The sequence below is a fragment of the Neofelis nebulosa genome, chromosome 11 (assembly GCF_028018385.1).
Source record: "Neofelis nebulosa isolate mNeoNeb1 chromosome 11, mNeoNeb1.pri, whole genome shotgun sequence".
NCBI lineage: Eukaryota > Metazoa > Chordata > Mammalia > Carnivora > Felidae > Neofelis > Neofelis nebulosa.
Genome location: NC_080792.1, coordinates 67,385,452 through 67,404,518, shown reverse-complemented (window position 1 = coordinate 67,404,518; position 19,067 = coordinate 67,385,452). Strand labels below are relative to the sequence as shown.

General features: G+C 44.1%; 1 protein-coding gene across 1 annotated transcript in view; it reads left to right on the top strand.

The window, feature by feature from the left end:
• The first annotated feature begins 3,873 nt into the window (after positions 1–3,873).
• The window catches only part of LOC131489613 (piwi-like protein 1), a 33,971-nt gene continuing 18,777 nt past the window's right edge, over positions 3,874–19,067 (top strand). The window contains exons 1-9 of the mRNA XM_058691621.1: positions 3,874–4,040; positions 7,985–8,225; positions 9,344–9,446; positions 12,317–12,445; positions 13,032–13,246; positions 14,514–14,632; positions 15,503–15,583; positions 16,234–16,428; positions 18,564–18,675. Coding sequence (XP_058547604.1) covers positions 3,874–4,040; positions 7,985–8,225; positions 9,344–9,446; positions 12,317–12,445; positions 13,032–13,246; positions 14,514–14,632; positions 15,503–15,583; positions 16,234–16,428; positions 18,564–18,675 — 1,362 coding nt within the window. The remainder of the gene's footprint in view (positions 4,041–7,984; positions 8,226–9,343; positions 9,447–12,316; positions 12,446–13,031; positions 13,247–14,513; positions 14,633–15,502; positions 15,584–16,233; positions 16,429–18,563; positions 18,676–19,067) is intronic.

Sequence of the window (19,067 nt, the reverse complement as noted above, 5' to 3'; positions counted from 1 at the left end):
CAGACATATGCCCAAGCTTTCTGAGCAGGGAGGGGCAGCAACAGGTCCAGGCTTCAAGCCTGTCCTTTGGTGGCTGTCTGCCACCAGGCGGGGAGGGGCTTCTTGGTGCTCAGTGCTGACACCACATGCGGACACCCTCAACACACATACACAGGCACAGATATGAGGCCAGCCCCCAAGGTCTGAGGGCATTTGTGGTCTCAGGCTGAGGACTCAAGATACAGGGGTGAGGGGCGCCTGGGTGGCTCAGTCGGTTAAGCGTCCGGCTTCGGCTCAGGTCATGATCTCACAGTCTGTGAGTTCGAGCCCCGCGTCAGGCTCTGTGCTGACAGCTCAGAGCCTGGAGCCTGTTTCAGATTCTGTGTCTCCCTCTCTCTCTGCCCCTCCCCCCTGTTCACGCTCTGTCTCTCTCTGTCTCAAAAATAAATAAACGTTAAAAAAATCTTAAAAAAAAAAAAAAGATACAGGGGTGAGGCAGGTCAGCAGTGACGGGGCCCCAGGATGTGAAGTGACATAAGGAAGGCAATAGACACACATACAATCACACATACATGGTCACGGCCTCACCCATGTACACAGAGACTCATGCATCACACAGATACACCTCATACTCACGAAAACACATAAACACACAGACCCATGTACACTCAATAAGAAGATATACTTGGATATCTCCAGACCGATGCACAGACATGCTCAGAGGCACACACTCACAGCCACATGTCCTTGCCCACATAGGCATGTGCATGCTTTACACACACGCACACACACAGTCCAAGCATCTAAATGCTTCCCAGGAACCAACCACTATGGATTCTCCCCTAGGCGGGCAGTCCAGGGCTACAAACTAAAGGCTGGACTGGGTTCCCAGTTGGCCCCAAGGAGAGGGAAAGAGCAGAGGGACAGTTGAACTTGCTTGCTTCTCACTCTACTGCATGTGGGGGTGGGGTACGGGGTAAGGGAAACCCACCTGCCAAAACAGCAGGGGACTAGCCCACAAATGGAGTCACCCACTTGCCAGGGGCTTTCAGGGATGGGGGGCAGGGGGAGTCTCTTGGCTCCTGGGGGTGGCTCCAAGCACTGAGAATTTGCGGGAAAGAGGAGATCTGGGATGAGGGGCATTTTTCCACAGTGAACCTTTCCCCCCTTCCGAAGTCTGGTCTTCCTTCTGCAGCTCCATTCAGCCCCCCACCACCCAATACGCCCAGTCAGCACCCCCAGGCGCTTGCCTCACCTTCCTGAGATCCAACCACCGGCTCCTCCACAAGAGGAGGTCCTACCCAGACATATCCAAGGGTGCCCCACACCCGGGGGGGGGGGGGGGGGGGGGGGCTCCCGCTGCACCCGCCCCTGCACACAGCATAAAAACATCCAGAGTTCCCCTATACTCCTACCCCCAAACTCACCCACCTCCAGTTCCCTGGGGAGGTAAATACCCAGCCAGGTGAGCCCCAAACCGAAAATGGCCATCCCCGCCGCCACCGGCCACCTCTCCTTCAGAGACCCTTCCCCGCGTGGCTTGGAAGCCCCCTCCCCCAGGATCACGCCCCCGCCCCCGCCTCAGGCACCCACCTCCTTCTTGATGGTGCGCAGCAGCCTCTGTCTAGTGTGCGTCTCTGTGGGACTAGATGAGGGAGCAGCCGGTCAGCCGGTCAGCCGAGCGCTGCGGCGGGGCCGGGGCTGCCCTCCCGCCGCCCCCGCACCTTGCTCCCGCTTAGCCACGGCGCCAGAGGCCATGGCCGCACGCGCTGCTTTCCCAGCCCAGGTGGCGGCGGTGCCGGCTCTCCTGCTCCGCAGCTGCAGCCCCAGCGGGGCGGTGCCGAGCTCCCGGTGACATCAGGCTCCACCCCGCAGCCGCCCCCACCGCCACAGCGCAGCCTGGCCCCTGGCGGGAAGGTCCTCGGCCAACCTTCGCTCTGGGCCCCTACCACCAGCAGCCCCGTCTCCAGGGGAAGCCCCACCTCCCATGCCCGGCGACCCAGGTCCCACTTCCCCTCTATTGGGCAGGGCGGAAATGCATCGTTCATTCCCAGATCTGCTCCTTGCCAGGCTGCAGGGAAGTAGCCTGAGGCGGTGGGGCCTGTTCTCATCTTTAAAATGGATGTAATAGGAGCGCCTGGGTGGCTCAGTCGCTTGAGTGTCCGATTTCGGCTCAGGTCATGATCTCATGATTCGTGGGTTCGAGCCCTGCGTTGGGCTCTGTGCTGACTGCTCAGAGCCTGGAACCTGTTTCCAATTCTGTCTCCCTCTTTCTCTGCCCCGACTCCGCTTGTGCTCTGTATCTAAAATAAATAAACATTAAAATACATTTATGTGTATAAAATGGATGTAATAGGACCACCTCATCAGAATGATACCAAACATAAAAGAGATAGTGAATGTAAAGCACTTAACACAGACCTAGGAAAAAAAACCAGCAACCATAAAAGCTGTCATTATTATTATTATTATTATTATTATTAAGTCTTCCAAGATACAGTGGCTCTCCACCCAGATTGGCCAGGCCTTACGTGGCTCCCTCCCCCACACGCAGGTCACTGGGAGAGTGGCAGAGTGGGATCCTTCCAGGACCCCAATAGGGCACTTGTCAGCCAGGATCTCCAAGACTCTTTGCGACCAACGCTTATTCCACCAAGTTCCTGACCGCGTCCACCCAGACTGCAACTCGAGTTTACAAACATTTATTGAGCACCTACCACATGCCAGGTTACTGTACTGAGGATACAGAAGTGAGCAAGATGGGCAAAAGCCTGCCCGCACAGGGCGTAGGACGTAGACAGAAAAATAAATAAGCAGATGGTGTGGTATGTTGGAAGTTTCTGGAGAAAAATGAAGTAGGCAAAGGAGACAGGTGGGGTTTGTATCTTTGAAGTAGGGTGCTTGAGGGAGGTCCCATGAGGAGATGCCATTTGAGCAAAGAAGAGAAGAGTAGATTGGGGGATTTCTGGAGGAAGAGCATTCCAGGCAAAGGAAACAGCAAGTGCAAAGGCCCTGAGGTAGGAGTGTGCCACTGGGTGTGACAAATAGCTAGGGGGCCAGTGGGGCTGGAGTGGCATGAACAAGAAGGGTTGGCAGTCTTCCAAGGTCCTGTTTAGGCCTTGAAGTCCACTTAAAGGACTTGCATCCTGCCCTCAAGAGCCCCCTGGGTTTCAGCCCTCCTGTCACAGCTCAGAGCACGCCCTCTTGCTGAGGGGATTCAGAATCCCCTTTTCTCCATTTGTCAGTGCCCTAAGCCAGAGAAGATGATTTTGACTAGCTTAGGGAAAAGAAAATAAGCTGGAACGATAATGGGCATTCCCAGAGTCCAAGGGGGGCCTGGAGGACTGGGTTGAAAGCAAGGTAGCTCCAGAAAGAGAGACCCTTGGGAATAGTCGCCTGGCAAGGACAGAGTGGTTAGGGTGCCACCGCTCAGGTGGAAGGAGCTCCAGCTGTTGGAGGTTCCCGTTCCAAGGAGGGAGCATCCTATTGGCCTGGCCTGAGACCTACGCCTGCTTCTTTCTGGGCAACGGGAGTCTCAGTCACAATCCCACCACCCCACTATCTCCAATGAGAGTCCCTGGGGAGCCCAGAGAATGTGAAATGGTTGCTTGGTAGCCAAGCCCCCCCCCCACCCCCCCATATATTAGAACCATATATTGAGGACCTGCTGTGTGCCAGCCACTGCATTAAGGGCTTTAGGGTTTGGGTTGCCTGCTTTCAACACAACACGGACATAAGCCCAAGCTTCACTTTTGGCCTCTTAATATTATCTTCTTCAATACATTACATTGTGAAAGGCGAAATAAAATAGTCACTTATGTCAACAGGTTTTCAAATGGAGCCAAGGCCAGTAAGGGGATGGGCCTTATATACATCCTCACCGGTAGGAGAACCATGAATGTTGGAACCGGGCCAAACTGCAACCCTTCCCGGGACTCGGCCCAAACACCTGCAGCTTGCTATAGTAAGAGACCCCGCTTAGTGATAGCCTTAGAAACCAATTACGGTCACCAAGTTTTGTTTCCTGCCACCAACACCAATCTTGGTCATCAGAATTCTTGGTAAATGACATATACAAGCATTCCCTTTTGTCTTCAAAAACCTTTTCCTTTTATTCCCTGGATGGGGATGGGGAGGGTAGAGGCACTACTTTGGTTGCTGCCCAAATGTGTCTTTCCCAAACTGCAATTCTGAGACCCCAAATAAATAACTTTGTTTTTATTTCAGCTCTGCCTCTTCTCTCAGTTGACAGAGTTACATTGTGCATCGCTTAGTAGGAATGCACAAATGCTTTCTTCACAGCTTCTAGGCCTCTTCATTTTGATACAATTTGAAACCTGTGTGGGTGGTGGGCGGAGGAATTCAAGCACAGCACAAAGCATCTTGATATATTGATCAACTCAATTCATCAGTTGTTAACTGAGATACATTAGCTGTTAACATTTGCTACATTACCTTTATGTTCTCTGTCTCCCTCTTTTTACAACAAATTGCACACATTGATTGTATACATCTTGATGAATTTTCTCCTATGCACTCACCTGTAATACCATCACTATAACGAAGGTACTAAACATATTCATCACCTCCAGAAATGGATGTGTGTTCTTTCGTGGTTATTTATTTCTTTGGGTAGGAACGTGTAGCATGTGATCTATCTCCTGGAAGCAGAGGCGTGGGAACAAGGTGTGGGAGGAAAACATGAAGGAAGCAGAGAGGGAGCAATTGATGTGATTTTATGCAAGGTGGTGTAGACAACCATCCCTTTTACCCAGGTTTCTCCATTACTTTGCAGAGGCCTGCTAATTATTCCTCTTCTCATCCTTTCCCTCTCTGTGATTTCTTCATTATCTTTGCAAAGATTCTCGGCGCTTTCTTTTTGTCTTCATTAGGCTTCTTGGTGGTTTAGCCGCTTAGCTGTTATCTTGATTTCTTAAAGAACCACCTTAGTTTTTTCACCTTCCATTTTGTGAGCCTCTTCCATTAGGTTTATTTTGGTGTGTGATTGTGTCTTCTCATTTCAGGTGTAAATAAATACATACATACATAAGTATATGCAAGAATGTGTGTGTAGATCCAGTATATGTACAAACTGTATATCCAAATTACATTTAGTTATCTACTGCTTTTTGACTGTGTATCCCCAGTTTTCCAACTTAAATACCACCTTCTCTCCCACTGCCCTCCTTTCCTTTTTTTTTTTTTTTTTTTTTTTTGCCCAGAAAGAACCTGGCAGATTCCTGCATGTCATCAGGAAGGTAATGATAATCAGATCAACTCTATGGCATTTGGGGCTGTTTATAAGAGTTATAAGTCAGGGGCGCCTGGGTGGCTCAGTCAGTTGAGCATCCGACTTTGGCTCAGGTCATGATTTCGCGGTCCGTGAGTTTGAGCCCTGCATTAGGCTCTGTGCTGAGAGCTTGGAGCCTGGAATCTGCTTCAGATTCTGTGTCTCCCTCTCTCTGCCCCTCCCCCACTCATGCTCTGTCTGTCTCTCTCTCTCTGTCTCTCTTTCTCTCTTTCTGTCAAAAATAAATAAACTTTAAAGAAAAAAAAGAGTTATAAGTCAGTCAGATTTCCCAGGGATTCATCATTAAATGTAATCATTAATGCATCCATCAATTCTCTCTTAACATATGAATTGAGTGCCTAGTCTTGGTCGGGTACTGTTATCTCCATTGGAGAAAGAGCAGAGAAAGAACAGATCCTTTCCCTGAGGCCCTTCTATTCTGTTGGTGAAAGACCAGTCATAAGTAGTGATGTAGACTCTATGGAGCTCAGGAACAAATTCAGTGCATGACCCGTTAATGCCAGTGGGCAGAATATGGTACAACTTTTCTGAAAGGCATGAGAGAAGACTTACTGGGAAGAGTCCCAAGTGCCATGAAGAGGCAGCTCCTTACTGAAGGATGCATCTCAGGTGTGCTTAATACTAAGAACCTGCTATACCCAAGGACTGGGCTGGACTCAGGGCAGGACACCAAGTCCATAAGTGATGTCTGGGAGTCTCATCCAATTTGCTATTCCAGAGTTTTCTCCTCTTCTTCTCCATACACCCTCTCTCAGGTTACCCTCCACCAGACAAACCAGAATCTGAAACCAGAACACTCAGTACACATGGCCCCCACCATGGGGGGTACACATGCCCCCTCAGAGGGCACCTGAGCCAGTTTCTAGGGTGCTCTCTATACAGCAACCTGGATACCCCCAAACATCTTCCTTGGAATCACTTATGAGCACAAGGATTTTCCGGGAAAACCTTAGTGAAGACTCTGCAACTCAGAAGAACTAAATTGATGTCTAAATTCAATCCAACCTCAGAGTCACCAGGCAACAGCATTTATTATATTCTGGAACTTAATGCACTGACTCAAAAACTCATTTGAAGGAACAGCCAGGGATGTTCAAGTGCTTAGCCAATTTAGGCTTTTCTAGTCTTTAGAATACTTTCAAGGTCAAGGAACAAAACATCATGTTACTGGTACACCAGACAAAGCAGAACTGAGTTTGGAATTAGAGCCAAAGGAACACACAGGTTTCTGCAGAATTACCATGGGACTTCAAAGCAGGGGCAAGGTTAGGATTATTTTAGAAATGGTGTCGGATAACTCTCTCTGAATTAAAATGACTGTCCAGTGGAAACTAATGGAATGCTGTTATGCTAACTGGAATTAAAATTAAAAACTTAAACAATGAAATGGGTATCCAGTGTGTGCATCAAGGATTTAAATGCAAGACAATGCAATTACAAAAATTAAAGAATTAGTGAATTAAAAAACAATTTTAAGTGGCAAAGTCAAAGAATGATAGAAACTTGGAAGCAATGGACAAAAAAGCCTGATTCAACAACAACAAAAAATTTTTTTAAATTACCCCAATACTTAAAAGCTTACAAATCACTGCAAACCCACTTGTAGGGATCTAGGCCAAGGAGACGATGATGGAGGAGCCTAGATTTGGATCCAAAGATAGTCACAGTGGTTACAATGTAGTTTTATTGGAAGCAGTGGGGAACTGGTTAAAATATTAAGTGGTAAGGGCCTAAGTTTCTGGAGCTCCATGTGCACCTCGTTTGGTGAAGTCACCTGGCAGGTTAAGGGGGGATGGTTGGTAGGGGAGGTAGGGTGGGGCAGGAGTGCGGGCAGAACCACTCACGCCCATCCCCCTGAGACTCAGAGCACCTTTGAAACCGCCAGGTGCACTACTAGGTAGGCCTCATTTGGGCCCGGATGGAGGCGGTGCCTGAAGGGGCTGGGCCGGCAGGGTTGAAATAGAAATAAGGGTGGGGGCTGGTCGGGCCTTGCTGACTGTGGGAGCGTCCTGCAAGGAGGCCAGGCTAGACCTACTGCCCTTCGGTGGCCGTGGCGAGGTACAGGGCCAGTCCCGGGAAAGGCTGACCCTTTCAGAGAGGAGCTTTGCCCCTCTGACCCAGCAGATGTCAGCGCTCAGGCTCTGCGGGGCTGAAAGAGGAACCCTAGGCTACAGGGCATGAAAGAAGGCAACTAACACCCCACAGATCAGACTAATACTTCAGGAGGAAGGAAGGAAGGTCAGTTGTGTCAGCGGAGTCAGGGAAGGGTGACCCATTCAGGTGGCGGTGGCCCTGGGTGTGTGTGCCTGTGGGTGTGGGGTGTGGTGTGTGTGTGGGTGTGTGTGTGTGTGTGCGCGCGCGCCAGGGGGTAGGTGGTAGGTGTGAATTCCGTGCGCACTGGACTCCTACAAGCAAGCAGGGTAACCTACAGTGACCTGTCACTTGGTGTGGGGGAAAAAAATCCTAGTCAATAATTTTCTGCACATCTCTAAGAATATTTTACCAGGTTCCCTTTTACCACAGGATCCTTCTCTGACAAGTTGGCAGCTAGCAGTCTTTTTGGTGTGATTGGAAAACACGTGTAGTTAGCAACCTGATGCCTTCTTCAAAGTCCTGGTTTGTAGAAGATGACCAGACAACTACCTAGAGAAGTCTAACATAACTGTGTCCCCTTCCAGGGTCTGTCCCCTTCAGGACAGTAATGTCAGGTCGGGCCAGGACCCGAGCCCGAGGCCGCGCGCGAGGTCGGACGCCCTCTCAACCCGCCACCCCGCCGGGAGCCGCCGCGCCTCCGCCGCCGCGAGCCGCCGCGCCTCCGCCGCCGCGAGCCGCCGCGCCTCCGCCGCCGCGAGCCGCCGCGCCTCCGCCGCCGGGAGCCGCCGCGCCTCCGCCGCCGGGAGCCGCCGCGCCTCCGCCGCCGGGAGCCGCCACAGCGGTGAGCACAACGGCCTGTTCACTCTCTTTGGTGCAAAAGATGCTTTATCTTCCTCAGCTACTGCTTCCTTCTCACGCGTTTTCTCATATGCAAATATGCCCTAGATTCCTCTCTCGACCCCAAACTCTTCCTGCACACCAACATCCAGGAAACACTGTCCTTTCCCAATTTTCCAAAAAAGATCTGCCATCTGACAATGTGTCACCACCTCTGTTATTATCCTCTGGTCCAAGCCACCAGCATACCTTGCTGCACGTGGCAAGTGGTCTCCAAACTGGTCTTCTTGCTTCCACCCTGGTCGTTCCTTCTGCCTGTTTCCCAGCACACAGAACCATATAAATCGGTCCATGCAGTTCCTCTGCCTGACATCCTGTAAAGGTTCCCATTTTCTCAGTCAGAGGCACATCTGAGATGGCTTCCCTCCTGGGGTGCACCTGTGGCTCATTCCATTAAGCCCCGACTTCAGCTCAAATCATGATCTCACGGTTTGTAGGTTTGAGCCCCAAGTGTGACCGTGCAGAGCCCTCTTTGGATCCTCTGTCTTCCTCTCTCTCTCTCTCTCTCTCTCTCTCTCTGACCCTCCCCTGCTTGTTCTCTCCCTCCCTCTCTCTCTCAAAAATAAACATTGAAAAAAATGGCCTCTCTCCCACCACCTCTCTGACCTAAGCTTCTCTACCTCGTGCTCACCTTGCAGCAGTCACATCGGCCACCTTGTTCTTTCTTGAACATTTCTACAGTAGAAAATTTGCTCTTTCCTCTACCTATGGCTCGTATAACCTTGTAACTCACTCTCCTCTTTCCAGTTTTTGATTCATTGGCAACTTCTCATTGAGGGTCTTTGTCCCCCGTGAATTCAACCAGCCCCCTCACATCCCACCTTCCGGTAATACCTAGTTTTCTGTACTTTGCTTGGTTCTACATTTCTTCAATTCCTTAGCAATTAACACACTAACCTAGAGAAATCATCACTTTTATTTTCTGTCACTGGCATGTGAGCCTTTACAAGGGAACATGCTTCATGCCCTGGCAGTGCCTGGCACCTGGCAGGCAAGCCATTTAGGGATGATGAACAAACACCGTTACTATCACTCTTTATTTCTATCTCCTAAAACATACAGACCCAGCAAACTGGTCAAATTCAGCCTGGCCTCCAGCCACTGGAAAGTCCAGTGGTCAAGCCTGCACGACGAAGAAGACCAAGAAGAACACCTCAGCCTCCAAGTAAAGAGGGAAAGAGAGGGATATGGGGGAGGGGGAGGTGTTTAATACATGAGGGTGTACCACAGCCATAAAACTCTAGGCAGAGAACCTCAGTATGTTTTGGCAGGATGCGAAGAGTGTACAGCTTGCAACTATTTTTCATTTCTGCAATGAATTACCTGTCAGTGTTTTAGTCCCCTTCTATTTTAAGGTTTAGGAAAAAGAAATGGAGACTATTATCAATCAGACTAGCCAATTGTTCAAAAGAATTGCTTTTCAGATTTAGACAGTGCATGTGTATACAATAACTCCAAGTTAATTAAGAACTCTAGAAACCTTACTGTAAACCACTGTATGGAATGCTTGGGCAGCTCATCGGGCATCTCAGCATTTACCTTCATTTTATTTTCATAGGTGAAAGGTTATCATTATGCAGGTGTGCATGCAGCCTAATACTGATTGCCAAGGATTTGGCTCATATAATTACACCTCAAATCTGATTCTCTTATTTGCTGCTATTTTAGTTTTAAATTCTTACTAATTATGGTGAGAAGAGTTAATATGAGATCTACCCTGTAACATATTTTTAAGTGTACAATACAGTACTGTGAACTAGAGGCACAATGTTACACGGCAGCTATCTAGAACTTGCATAAGGGAAATTTTCCACCTGTTGAGTAGCAACTCCTCATTCCCCTCACCGAATTGCACCATTCTATCTGCTTCTGTGACTTTGACTATTTTAGATGTCTTCTACCAGTGGAATTATGCAGGATCTGTCCTTCGAGGACTGGCTTATTTCACTTAGCATGATGTCCTCAAGATCATGCCTCCTATTGCAGGATTTCCTTTTTAAGGCTGAATCATATTCTACTGTGTGTATATACTGTATTAACTTTATCCATTCAGTCGTTGATGGGCATTCAGGTTGTTTCCAGGGCTTGGCTAGTTTTAACAAGGGCTGCAGCAAACATGGCTCTTTAAGATTCTAATTTCAATTCTTTGAAAGAATCCTCCAGAAGTGGGATTGCTGGATTGGTGGTTCTACCTTTAAGTGTTTGGGGAATCTCCATACTGTTTTCCATAGCAGCTATATCATTTTGTATTCTAAGAGGGTTCAGGTTTTTTGACATCTTCACTAACACTTGCTGTCTTTTTTTTTTGGGGGGGGGGGAGGTTCTTCGTGTGTGCATGCATACTTTGTGTGCATGCATGCTTTGTGTGCATGCATGCTTTGTGTGCATGCATGCTTTGTGTGTGTGCACGTGTGCTTTGTGTGTGTGTGTGATATAATTGCCATACTTACGGATGGAAAGTGATAGCTCATTGTGGTTTTGATTTGCATTTCTCTGATGAATGACCTTGAGCATCTTTTCATATATCTGTTTGCCATTTATATGTCCTCTTTGGAGAGATGCCGATTCAGGTCCTTTCCCCGTTAAAAAAAAAAAATTAGGTTATTAGGTATTTGGCTATTGAGTAGCAGAAGTTCCTTATTGTATTTTAAATTAACCCCTTATCAGATACATGGTTTGCAAATACTTTCTCCCATTCCGTAAGTTGCCTTTCATTCTGTTGATTGATTCATTTGCTGTACAGAAAGTATTTAGTTTGAATTCCCACTTGTCTATTTTTGCTCCTGTTGCCTCTGCTTTTGGTATCCTCTGTTATAAATACGTTTATAATAAACTGAGACAAATTCCAGACCCCATAAGATGAAGTTATAAACATGAATATACAATATTAAGACACCTATTTTTATCACCTGTCACATCTCAGGGGTTATTAATATTTTATGTAAAGTATATTGTTATGTAGCAAGTACTAATGAATGATGCTTGCTGTTTTCTTTCACTGAAGTTTGAATATGATAAATTTGATTGCTGGGTGTGTCAGGAATTGAGAGTTTGATAAAAATCATTTAAAAACTTATGTGTAAAATGAAATAAGTTTTTCTATTATGGAAATTCAGACTGTGTTTTTATAAGAGCATCATAAGCTGGGGATAATAGCTTCCAGAAGTAACATTTTGAAGAAAACCAGTTTGTGCAACCCAAGGCATGGACTGTATTACCCATTTATGGAGGTTTCTTTCATAATATGTGAAAGATTGCCTTGCACTGTGCTCCAAATATTGACCTTTAAAATAGTTAGATGAATATTACAATGTGATAAAAATAACATGAGAGCCTTTCCCAGTTGCTGTTAAAAAAAAATCGATCAGTTGTTTTTTTAAAAAAAAATCACAAAACTGGCTTTTGATAAACAATTTTTTTTTTTAGTTTGTTTATGTAGAGAGAGAGGGAGAGAGCCAGAGCAGGGGAGGAGCAGAGAGAGAATCCCAAGCAGACTCCATGCTGTCAGCACAGAGCTCTGATGCAGGGCTCAAATTCAGGAACTGTGAAATAATGACCTGAGCTGAAACCAAGAGTCCTCAGCTTCATCCACTGAGGTCACTCAAACACCTCTCTTGCATTTTTTTTTTTTTTGAAAAGGCTGTTTATTTAGTCAGCATTTTATGATGCCCACTAGAGGGCACTCTGGTATCAGGTGATTAGCCTATAAAGAAGTTAGAGAAAGGACAGTTTCTGATTTGAAGAAGCTTGCACTCTGAGCAAATACCGGATGAAAAGAGGCAAACACCATAGCAGCAATGAACGTGGTGCTAGGGTAGCCGCTGACATGGAATGGGGTCTTGTTGGGAAAGGCTTCTGGGTAACATTCACCTTTTCTGGTGATCATTACTGAACTACTGTTGTTTGGATCCTTTGACAACCCTGTTTTCTACCTCCAACAACCTCAACTTAAGTTGTACTTAACATTGTCCTTTGTTTACGTTTCCATTTGTTTTTTATATAAAATTCATGGTTTTTGCATTTGTTTCTGTGCAGAAGAACTTCAGCTGGGGGCTGGATTGCAGGCATTGTCACTGAAGGGGAAAAGGGGTATTGGAGCCATTTTTCAAGACCAGGTGGTGAATACCCGACAGTACTTGGAACATGTGAAAGACTCCACAACAGGTGTGCTGGCCTTTAACAACCTAATGTTATGGAATTGTTCGTGTTGATCTTGTTCTGAGGTTCATTTGTATTTGAGAGTCTTAGAGCTTCACCCCATCACTGTGAGTGGAGGTACCTTCCCACCTTCTCATGTTGTAATAACCTCCACCTTTGCAGAAATAGAGACCTATTTTGGGACCTGGATGTATTCTCCAGTTTTCTTTTCCTTTTATAGCAACTAAAATCAAATGACCCAGTTCTTTGGTTGTGCTGAGCCTTTTTTTTAATACTAAACACTATTACAAACAGTGGCTCCCCACTCGCCCTCCCCTTTTAGAAGCTTTGTGTTACAAGAGGTTTTCTTTTGATCTCTTGTTATTGTTAATTTAATATTTTAATCTTCTATTTTAACTCTAAATGTATGTTTGTGTGAGGATTCCTTTAAAAGGCTGGTACATATTCTGGGCATCAGGTGTGTGTAAATGTTCATTACTTGTTCATGTCTTTGTTTGACCTAACTTAAGCTCTCAAGATCGTGGTGTCTACATTGTTTTGGGAGCGATTGGTCAACTTGTTTCATTATTGACATGTGGCTTGTTTTTTTCAGGAACGCAAGGTAGAGTGGTAAAGCTATTCACCAACCATTTCCGAGTGACCTCTCGCCCTGAACTCCTCACGTATAAGTATAACATTGATTACATGCCAGAGATTGAAGATGGAAAAGTTCGTACAGATTTGCTTTGCCAGCATAAACATGTAATTGGAGAGTGTCACATATTTGATGGGAACTCTTTATTACTGCCTCATAAACTACAAAAGCAGGTGAAGTAATGTTATTGGATATTTTCTTTTTCTTTAAGTTTATTCACTTATTTTAAGAAAGAGAAAGCACATGTAGGGGAGGAGTAGAGAGCAAGGGAGAGAGAATCCCAAGCAGGCTCTGCACTGACTGTGCAGGGCCACAGGGCTTGAACCCACAAACCACGAGATCATGACCTGAGCTGAAGTCAAGAGTTGGGCACTTAACCAACTCCTGTTAGTGGACATTTTCTTGACCTTTGTTCTTTCTTTCTCTCACATTCTCCCTGTATTATAGCAAATATACCATTTTTATACAATGGTTCATGGAGACCTCTTGAAGATCTCTTGCCCATGGGATTTGTAACAAAACCCACATGCCATGTTTGGCTATCACTGATGTTCCCTCATGCCTCATTTTGGTGGTTAAAATAAATTTAGGAGCAAAATATATATTTTTTACCTTTTCAATGGCAAATAGGGCTCAAATGCTGATGAAGTATTGAATAAGTTTTTATTTCTTGTTCCAAAACATCACACATGCATGCACACGCACACACAGAACTGGAAGGACTTAATATTCCATTTCTTTTCCTTAATTTAGTATTTTTGAGAGTGAGCAATTGGGGGAGGGGCAGAGAGAAAGAATCTCAAGCAGGTTTGACACAGCACAGAGCCTGAAGTGGGGCTCAAACCCCTGAACCATGAGATCATAACCTGAGCTGAAATGAAAAGTCAGAGGCTTAACTGCTTGAGCCACCCAGGTGACCCTCTTCAATAAACTTAAAAAATTTTTTTTCAAACGTTTATTTTTGAGAGAGAGAGAGAGAGAGAGAGAGAGGGAGAGAGGGAGAGACAGGCAGAGACAGGCAGAGTGTGAGCAGGGGAGGGGCAGAGAGAGGGAGACACAGAATCTGAAGCTGGCTCCAGGCTCTGAGCTGTCAGCACAAAGCCCAATATAGGGCTAGAGCACACAAATTGTGAGATCATGACCTGAGCTCAAGTCAGACATTTAACCGACTGAGCCACCCAGACACCCCACTTCAATAAACTTCTATATTTACCAAGTGCATAATTTACAGGAGCTTGTTTAAGTTAAAAAAAATCATTGTAAATATTTAATTCTGACCCCCATTTGGGTCTCCTAAATCCTATTTTCTACCTGCATGTGCCTCTGGGGGTTAAGATTGCTCCTGCCAGACACCCAAGTGACCTGTTGATTTGTGGTCTAGTAATGAGCATACTCTCCTTGGAAGGAGCACCAGACCTTTTTGTTTTTTCTTTACCTCAGAAAACAGAACTGGTCAGCCGATGGGGCAAAAAGATTGTGAAGGTCACCATTGAATTCTGCAGTGAACTCAAACCCACCTCACTGGACTGCTTACGTTATTACAACATTCTCTTTAGAAAGTGTGTTTGTAAGATTTCGTTTCCTTGAGATTTGGTTGCATGTTAGTGTGTCAGTGGCACTGCACATAGGTGTTTGGTCCTAGAATTTGTGTTCTCGATGTCTCCTCATGTTCTGGGAGGGCAAGCGATCTTTGAGATGAATCAGCACTTGAACCTCACCTAGATTTGAGTTTTGTTTGAGTTCTGTGGCTTATTGTTGACATTGTTCTTCCTGCCTACCCCACATCACATGCCTGCTCCCTGTCTAGGGAGGGGCAGATGTCAACTGTGCACAGCGATGCCTCTTTCTCCCTGGGGTAAATGTGCATTTGTTTTCTTTTCCAAGTGTTTGTTTATTTTTGTAAGAGAGATAGAGCACAAGGGGGGAGGGGCAGAGAGAGAGACACAGAATCCGAAGCAGGATCCAGGCTCTGAGCTGTCAGCACAGAGCCCAGTGCGGGGCTTGAGCCCTCAGTGCAAGATCATGCCCTGAGCCAAAGTCTGGTACTTAACTGACTCAGCCAAGCAGGCACCCCTACATTTGTTTGGTGTTCTACACTTATGGTGATGCACAAATAGTGAAAATGAAAATTGGAGGCACATAGTCTGCAAAAGAGGTTTCAGTTCATTTCTGGGGATGAAGGACCTTCTGATGACCTTCCCATGACCTTTTGTTGTAGATTATGTAAAGGAGGGGAAAATGGAGGTTCAAGGGGCTTTAATATCTACCTTACAATGTCATTTACTTGTTGTATCAGGCACTTCCTGTTAATTGTTTGTAAAACAAAGTCACTTGTAGATTTCTTTCCCCCAGTGTATCTCCGTGTTTGTTAGTAAATGCTTAATAATATTCACTGTGGTTTCAATGAAATCCATTCTTCCAATTTCTAGAATTTTGAAGATGATGGATTTGAAGCAAGTTGGTCGCAACTATTACAACGAGAATGAGGCCACGGAGTTCCTCAATCATAAGTACACAGTGGAAAGTTTCACATTCTACAGACCTGACCATAGAAGCATTTGAGAAAGTTACTCTCATTTGAAGCAGTAGGATTTATAAGTGATGGTCTTTTCAGTGGTACCCACTGGCCATGAACGATGAAGTTAGATTTTAATGTAAATTTGAATCGAAGTGAAAAGATTCACTCTTACAATCCTAGAGTGATAAGCATAAACCTTGAGGTATTCGGTAGTTATATAAACCTCATAAGAAGTCTAAATCTTCTAAAATTTGGATAATAAATTTCTCTTAAATACTTTCAATCATAGTAATTATAGCTACATGTATGTATGTATATATATTGTGTATATGTTTATAATTTATACACCTATATCCTATATATTCTCACATACATATGTATATGTGTGTGGATATAGGTGTGTGAGCCTGTGGGTGATAACAATATGGTTTAACAAAGAGGGTGGAAGAGTTATAACTAGCACATCAGGTAAATCTCTATTGGAAAGGTCCTTCAAAAGATCAGTTCTTACTAAAAATAAGAAATTGAAACTGCTTGACTCCTAAGCACCAGTTTTAGACCCCAAGTTCCAACCCTGGGACACTTGCTTCTTTGTTCAGAGCTTGGACTTTGACCCTTACATCTAATGTATTCTGTTTGCAGGCTGGTAATCTGGCCTGGATATAGTACTTCTATTCTTGAGTATGAAACCAGCATTACCCTCTGTGCTGATGTGAACCATAAACTGCTCCGAATGCAAACTGCTTATGATCTAATAATGCATGTTGATAACAAATCCCAAAGGAAAGATGCTAAGGAAATTTCTAAAGAATTAGTTGGATCAATTGTTTTTACAAAGTAAGTGATTTTTTTTAATTAATTTTTTAATGTTTGTTTGTTTGTTTGGAGAGAAAAACAGAGTGGGGGAGGGGCAGAAAGAGAGAGAGAGAGACAGACAGAATCCAAAGCAGATTCCAGGCTCTGCACTGTCAGCACAGAGCCTGATGTGGGGCTTGAACCCACGAACCATGAGATCATGACCTGAGCTGAAGTCGGACACTTAACCAACTGTGACACCCAGGTGTACTGTAAGTCTGCTTTTTAAAAACCTATCCAATCACTTTGAGAACTTTTCCCCCCATAAGAGATGGTCCTATAGTTTTCAAATCACTAAACATTAAAGATCAGAAGCAGAAATAGCATGGAAATGGTGAGAATCCATCCATGCTTTTCTCAGCTGGCTATACAGCATGAGAAAAAGATAAGTTTCAGTTGTAGATTTTGCTGTTCTTGTGATTCCTGATGTTGATCCAGTCACCTGCTCTGAACCCTCTCTCACATGTAACAGAATATGCTCCTTCCAAATTTCTTTTCTCTTGCTTTGTGCCTAACTATTTTTAAAAATCAGGGCTTAATTATAATCCATTAGCAAATTTCCGCTTGACGGAAGTGTTTTAATCTTCCTCTAGACCAGACATTTTAAGCTGAAGAGCGTGGATGTAAAACTGCTTGGCCAGCATCATCTTAGGAGTCCTCAACTTTATTCTTGCTTCCCAATTTCAAAATTTACTACAAAGCTCTAGGAATCAGGACAGTGGGATACTGGTATGAAGATAGACCTAAAAATCAATGGAATAGAACTGAGAATCCTGGAGTTAACCCTCACATTTATAGTCCATGATTTTTTTTCAACAAATGTCAAGACCGCTTTCTTGGGGAAGGAATACTCTTTTCCTCAAATATTGCTGGGACCACTGGATATCCACCTGGCCCTTCCTCACAGAAGATACAAAATTAACTCCAATTTATCCCCAAAATTAACTCAAAATAGACCTAAATGTAAGAGTTAAAACTATAAAATTCCTAGAAGAAAATCTAGGAGTAAATTTTCTTGACTTTGAGTTAGGCAAAACCTTATAAAATAAAATGCCAACAGAGAAGGGATGACAGAAGGAAAATATAAATTGGACTTCACCAAATTAAAAACTTTCTTTCTTTAAAGTAAAAAAAAAAAAAGAAAAAGAAAAAGAAAAAAGAAAAAAAGGAGAGAATGAGAGAACATTTGAAATCACATATCTCCTAAATAACTTGCATCTCCATCTGTAAGAAATGTTTACAAGTCAATAATTAAAAGAGAACCTAACTTTTATTTATTTTTTTCAACCCAACTTTCAAAAAATGGCCAAAGGATCTGAATAGACAAGCCTCCAAAGAAAATACACAAATGGCCAATAATCACATGAAAAGAAACTCAATATTATTGGCCATCAGGGAAATGCAAAATCAAACCACAAGCAAATACCTGTTCATACTATGATGGCTTAATTTGAAAAGGCAGAGATTAAGTGTTGGCAACGATGTGAAAAAGTTGGAACCAACAGTCACATACTGCTGGTAGAAGTAAAAATGGTGTGGTCTCTTTGGAAAACAGGATGGTCCTTTCTCAATATGCTAAATATAATGTCACCATATGAGCCAGAAATCTATTCCTAGTTTTATACCCAAGGGAAATGAAAACCTATGTCTACCAGAATTGATACATGAATGTCCATAACCTCATTATTCATAATAGCTCAAAGGTGTTAACAACTCAAATGTTCACCAACTGCTAAATGGAAAAATAAAAATGTATATCCATAAAATAGTGTGTCATTTGGCAACAAAAATGAATGAAATACCAATACATGCTACGGCATAGATAAACCTTGAAAAATAGTACACTAAGTGGAAGAAGGCTGTCAGGAAAGGTCACATACTGTATCTTCAATTCATGTGAAATAGGGTGGGTAGGCAAATGTATAGGATTTACAACTCTGTGAATATACTAAAACCATTGGATTGTACCCTTACATAGGTGAATTATATGTCATATGAATTTACTAAAGTGGATATATCCTGAAATTTCTTGTAGGATTTAAAGCTTCTCACTCCTTACATGATCCCATGCCATAAATATGTTAGGAATAATACTATATGTTGTGACCATTCCACAGGTATAACAATAGAACTTATCGAGTGGATGCTATTAATTGGGAGGAGACTCCCAGAAGTACGTTTAAGAAATCAGGTGGTGAGGAAATCACCTTTGTAGACTACTACAAGGAGGTAGGAAATCTCCTGTCTTTCAATGTATTTAAATCTCATTTTTTCTTATTATGTAGTCAAATATGTCTCATAAAAATACATGTGCAATATAGAGTCTTATATGTTAGATTATAATAATATAACATACTCTTTTAACCTATAATATATATAATAATCTATTATAAAATTTCTCCTTAGAGGTATTGTAACATGACAGATCTATTATCCATGCATTCGAGTGCCTCATATAGAGGGTAATGTCACATGATTAGAATGGCTCCAATATGGCCTCTACCGTGGGCCTAAGAAGAGACTATGGTAGTTTGAAACATGTTGATGGATCATTGGGTAGAAAATAGAATATGGCAAGACTTCATATATGAACACTTTCCTTATATAGAAGTTTGAGCCCT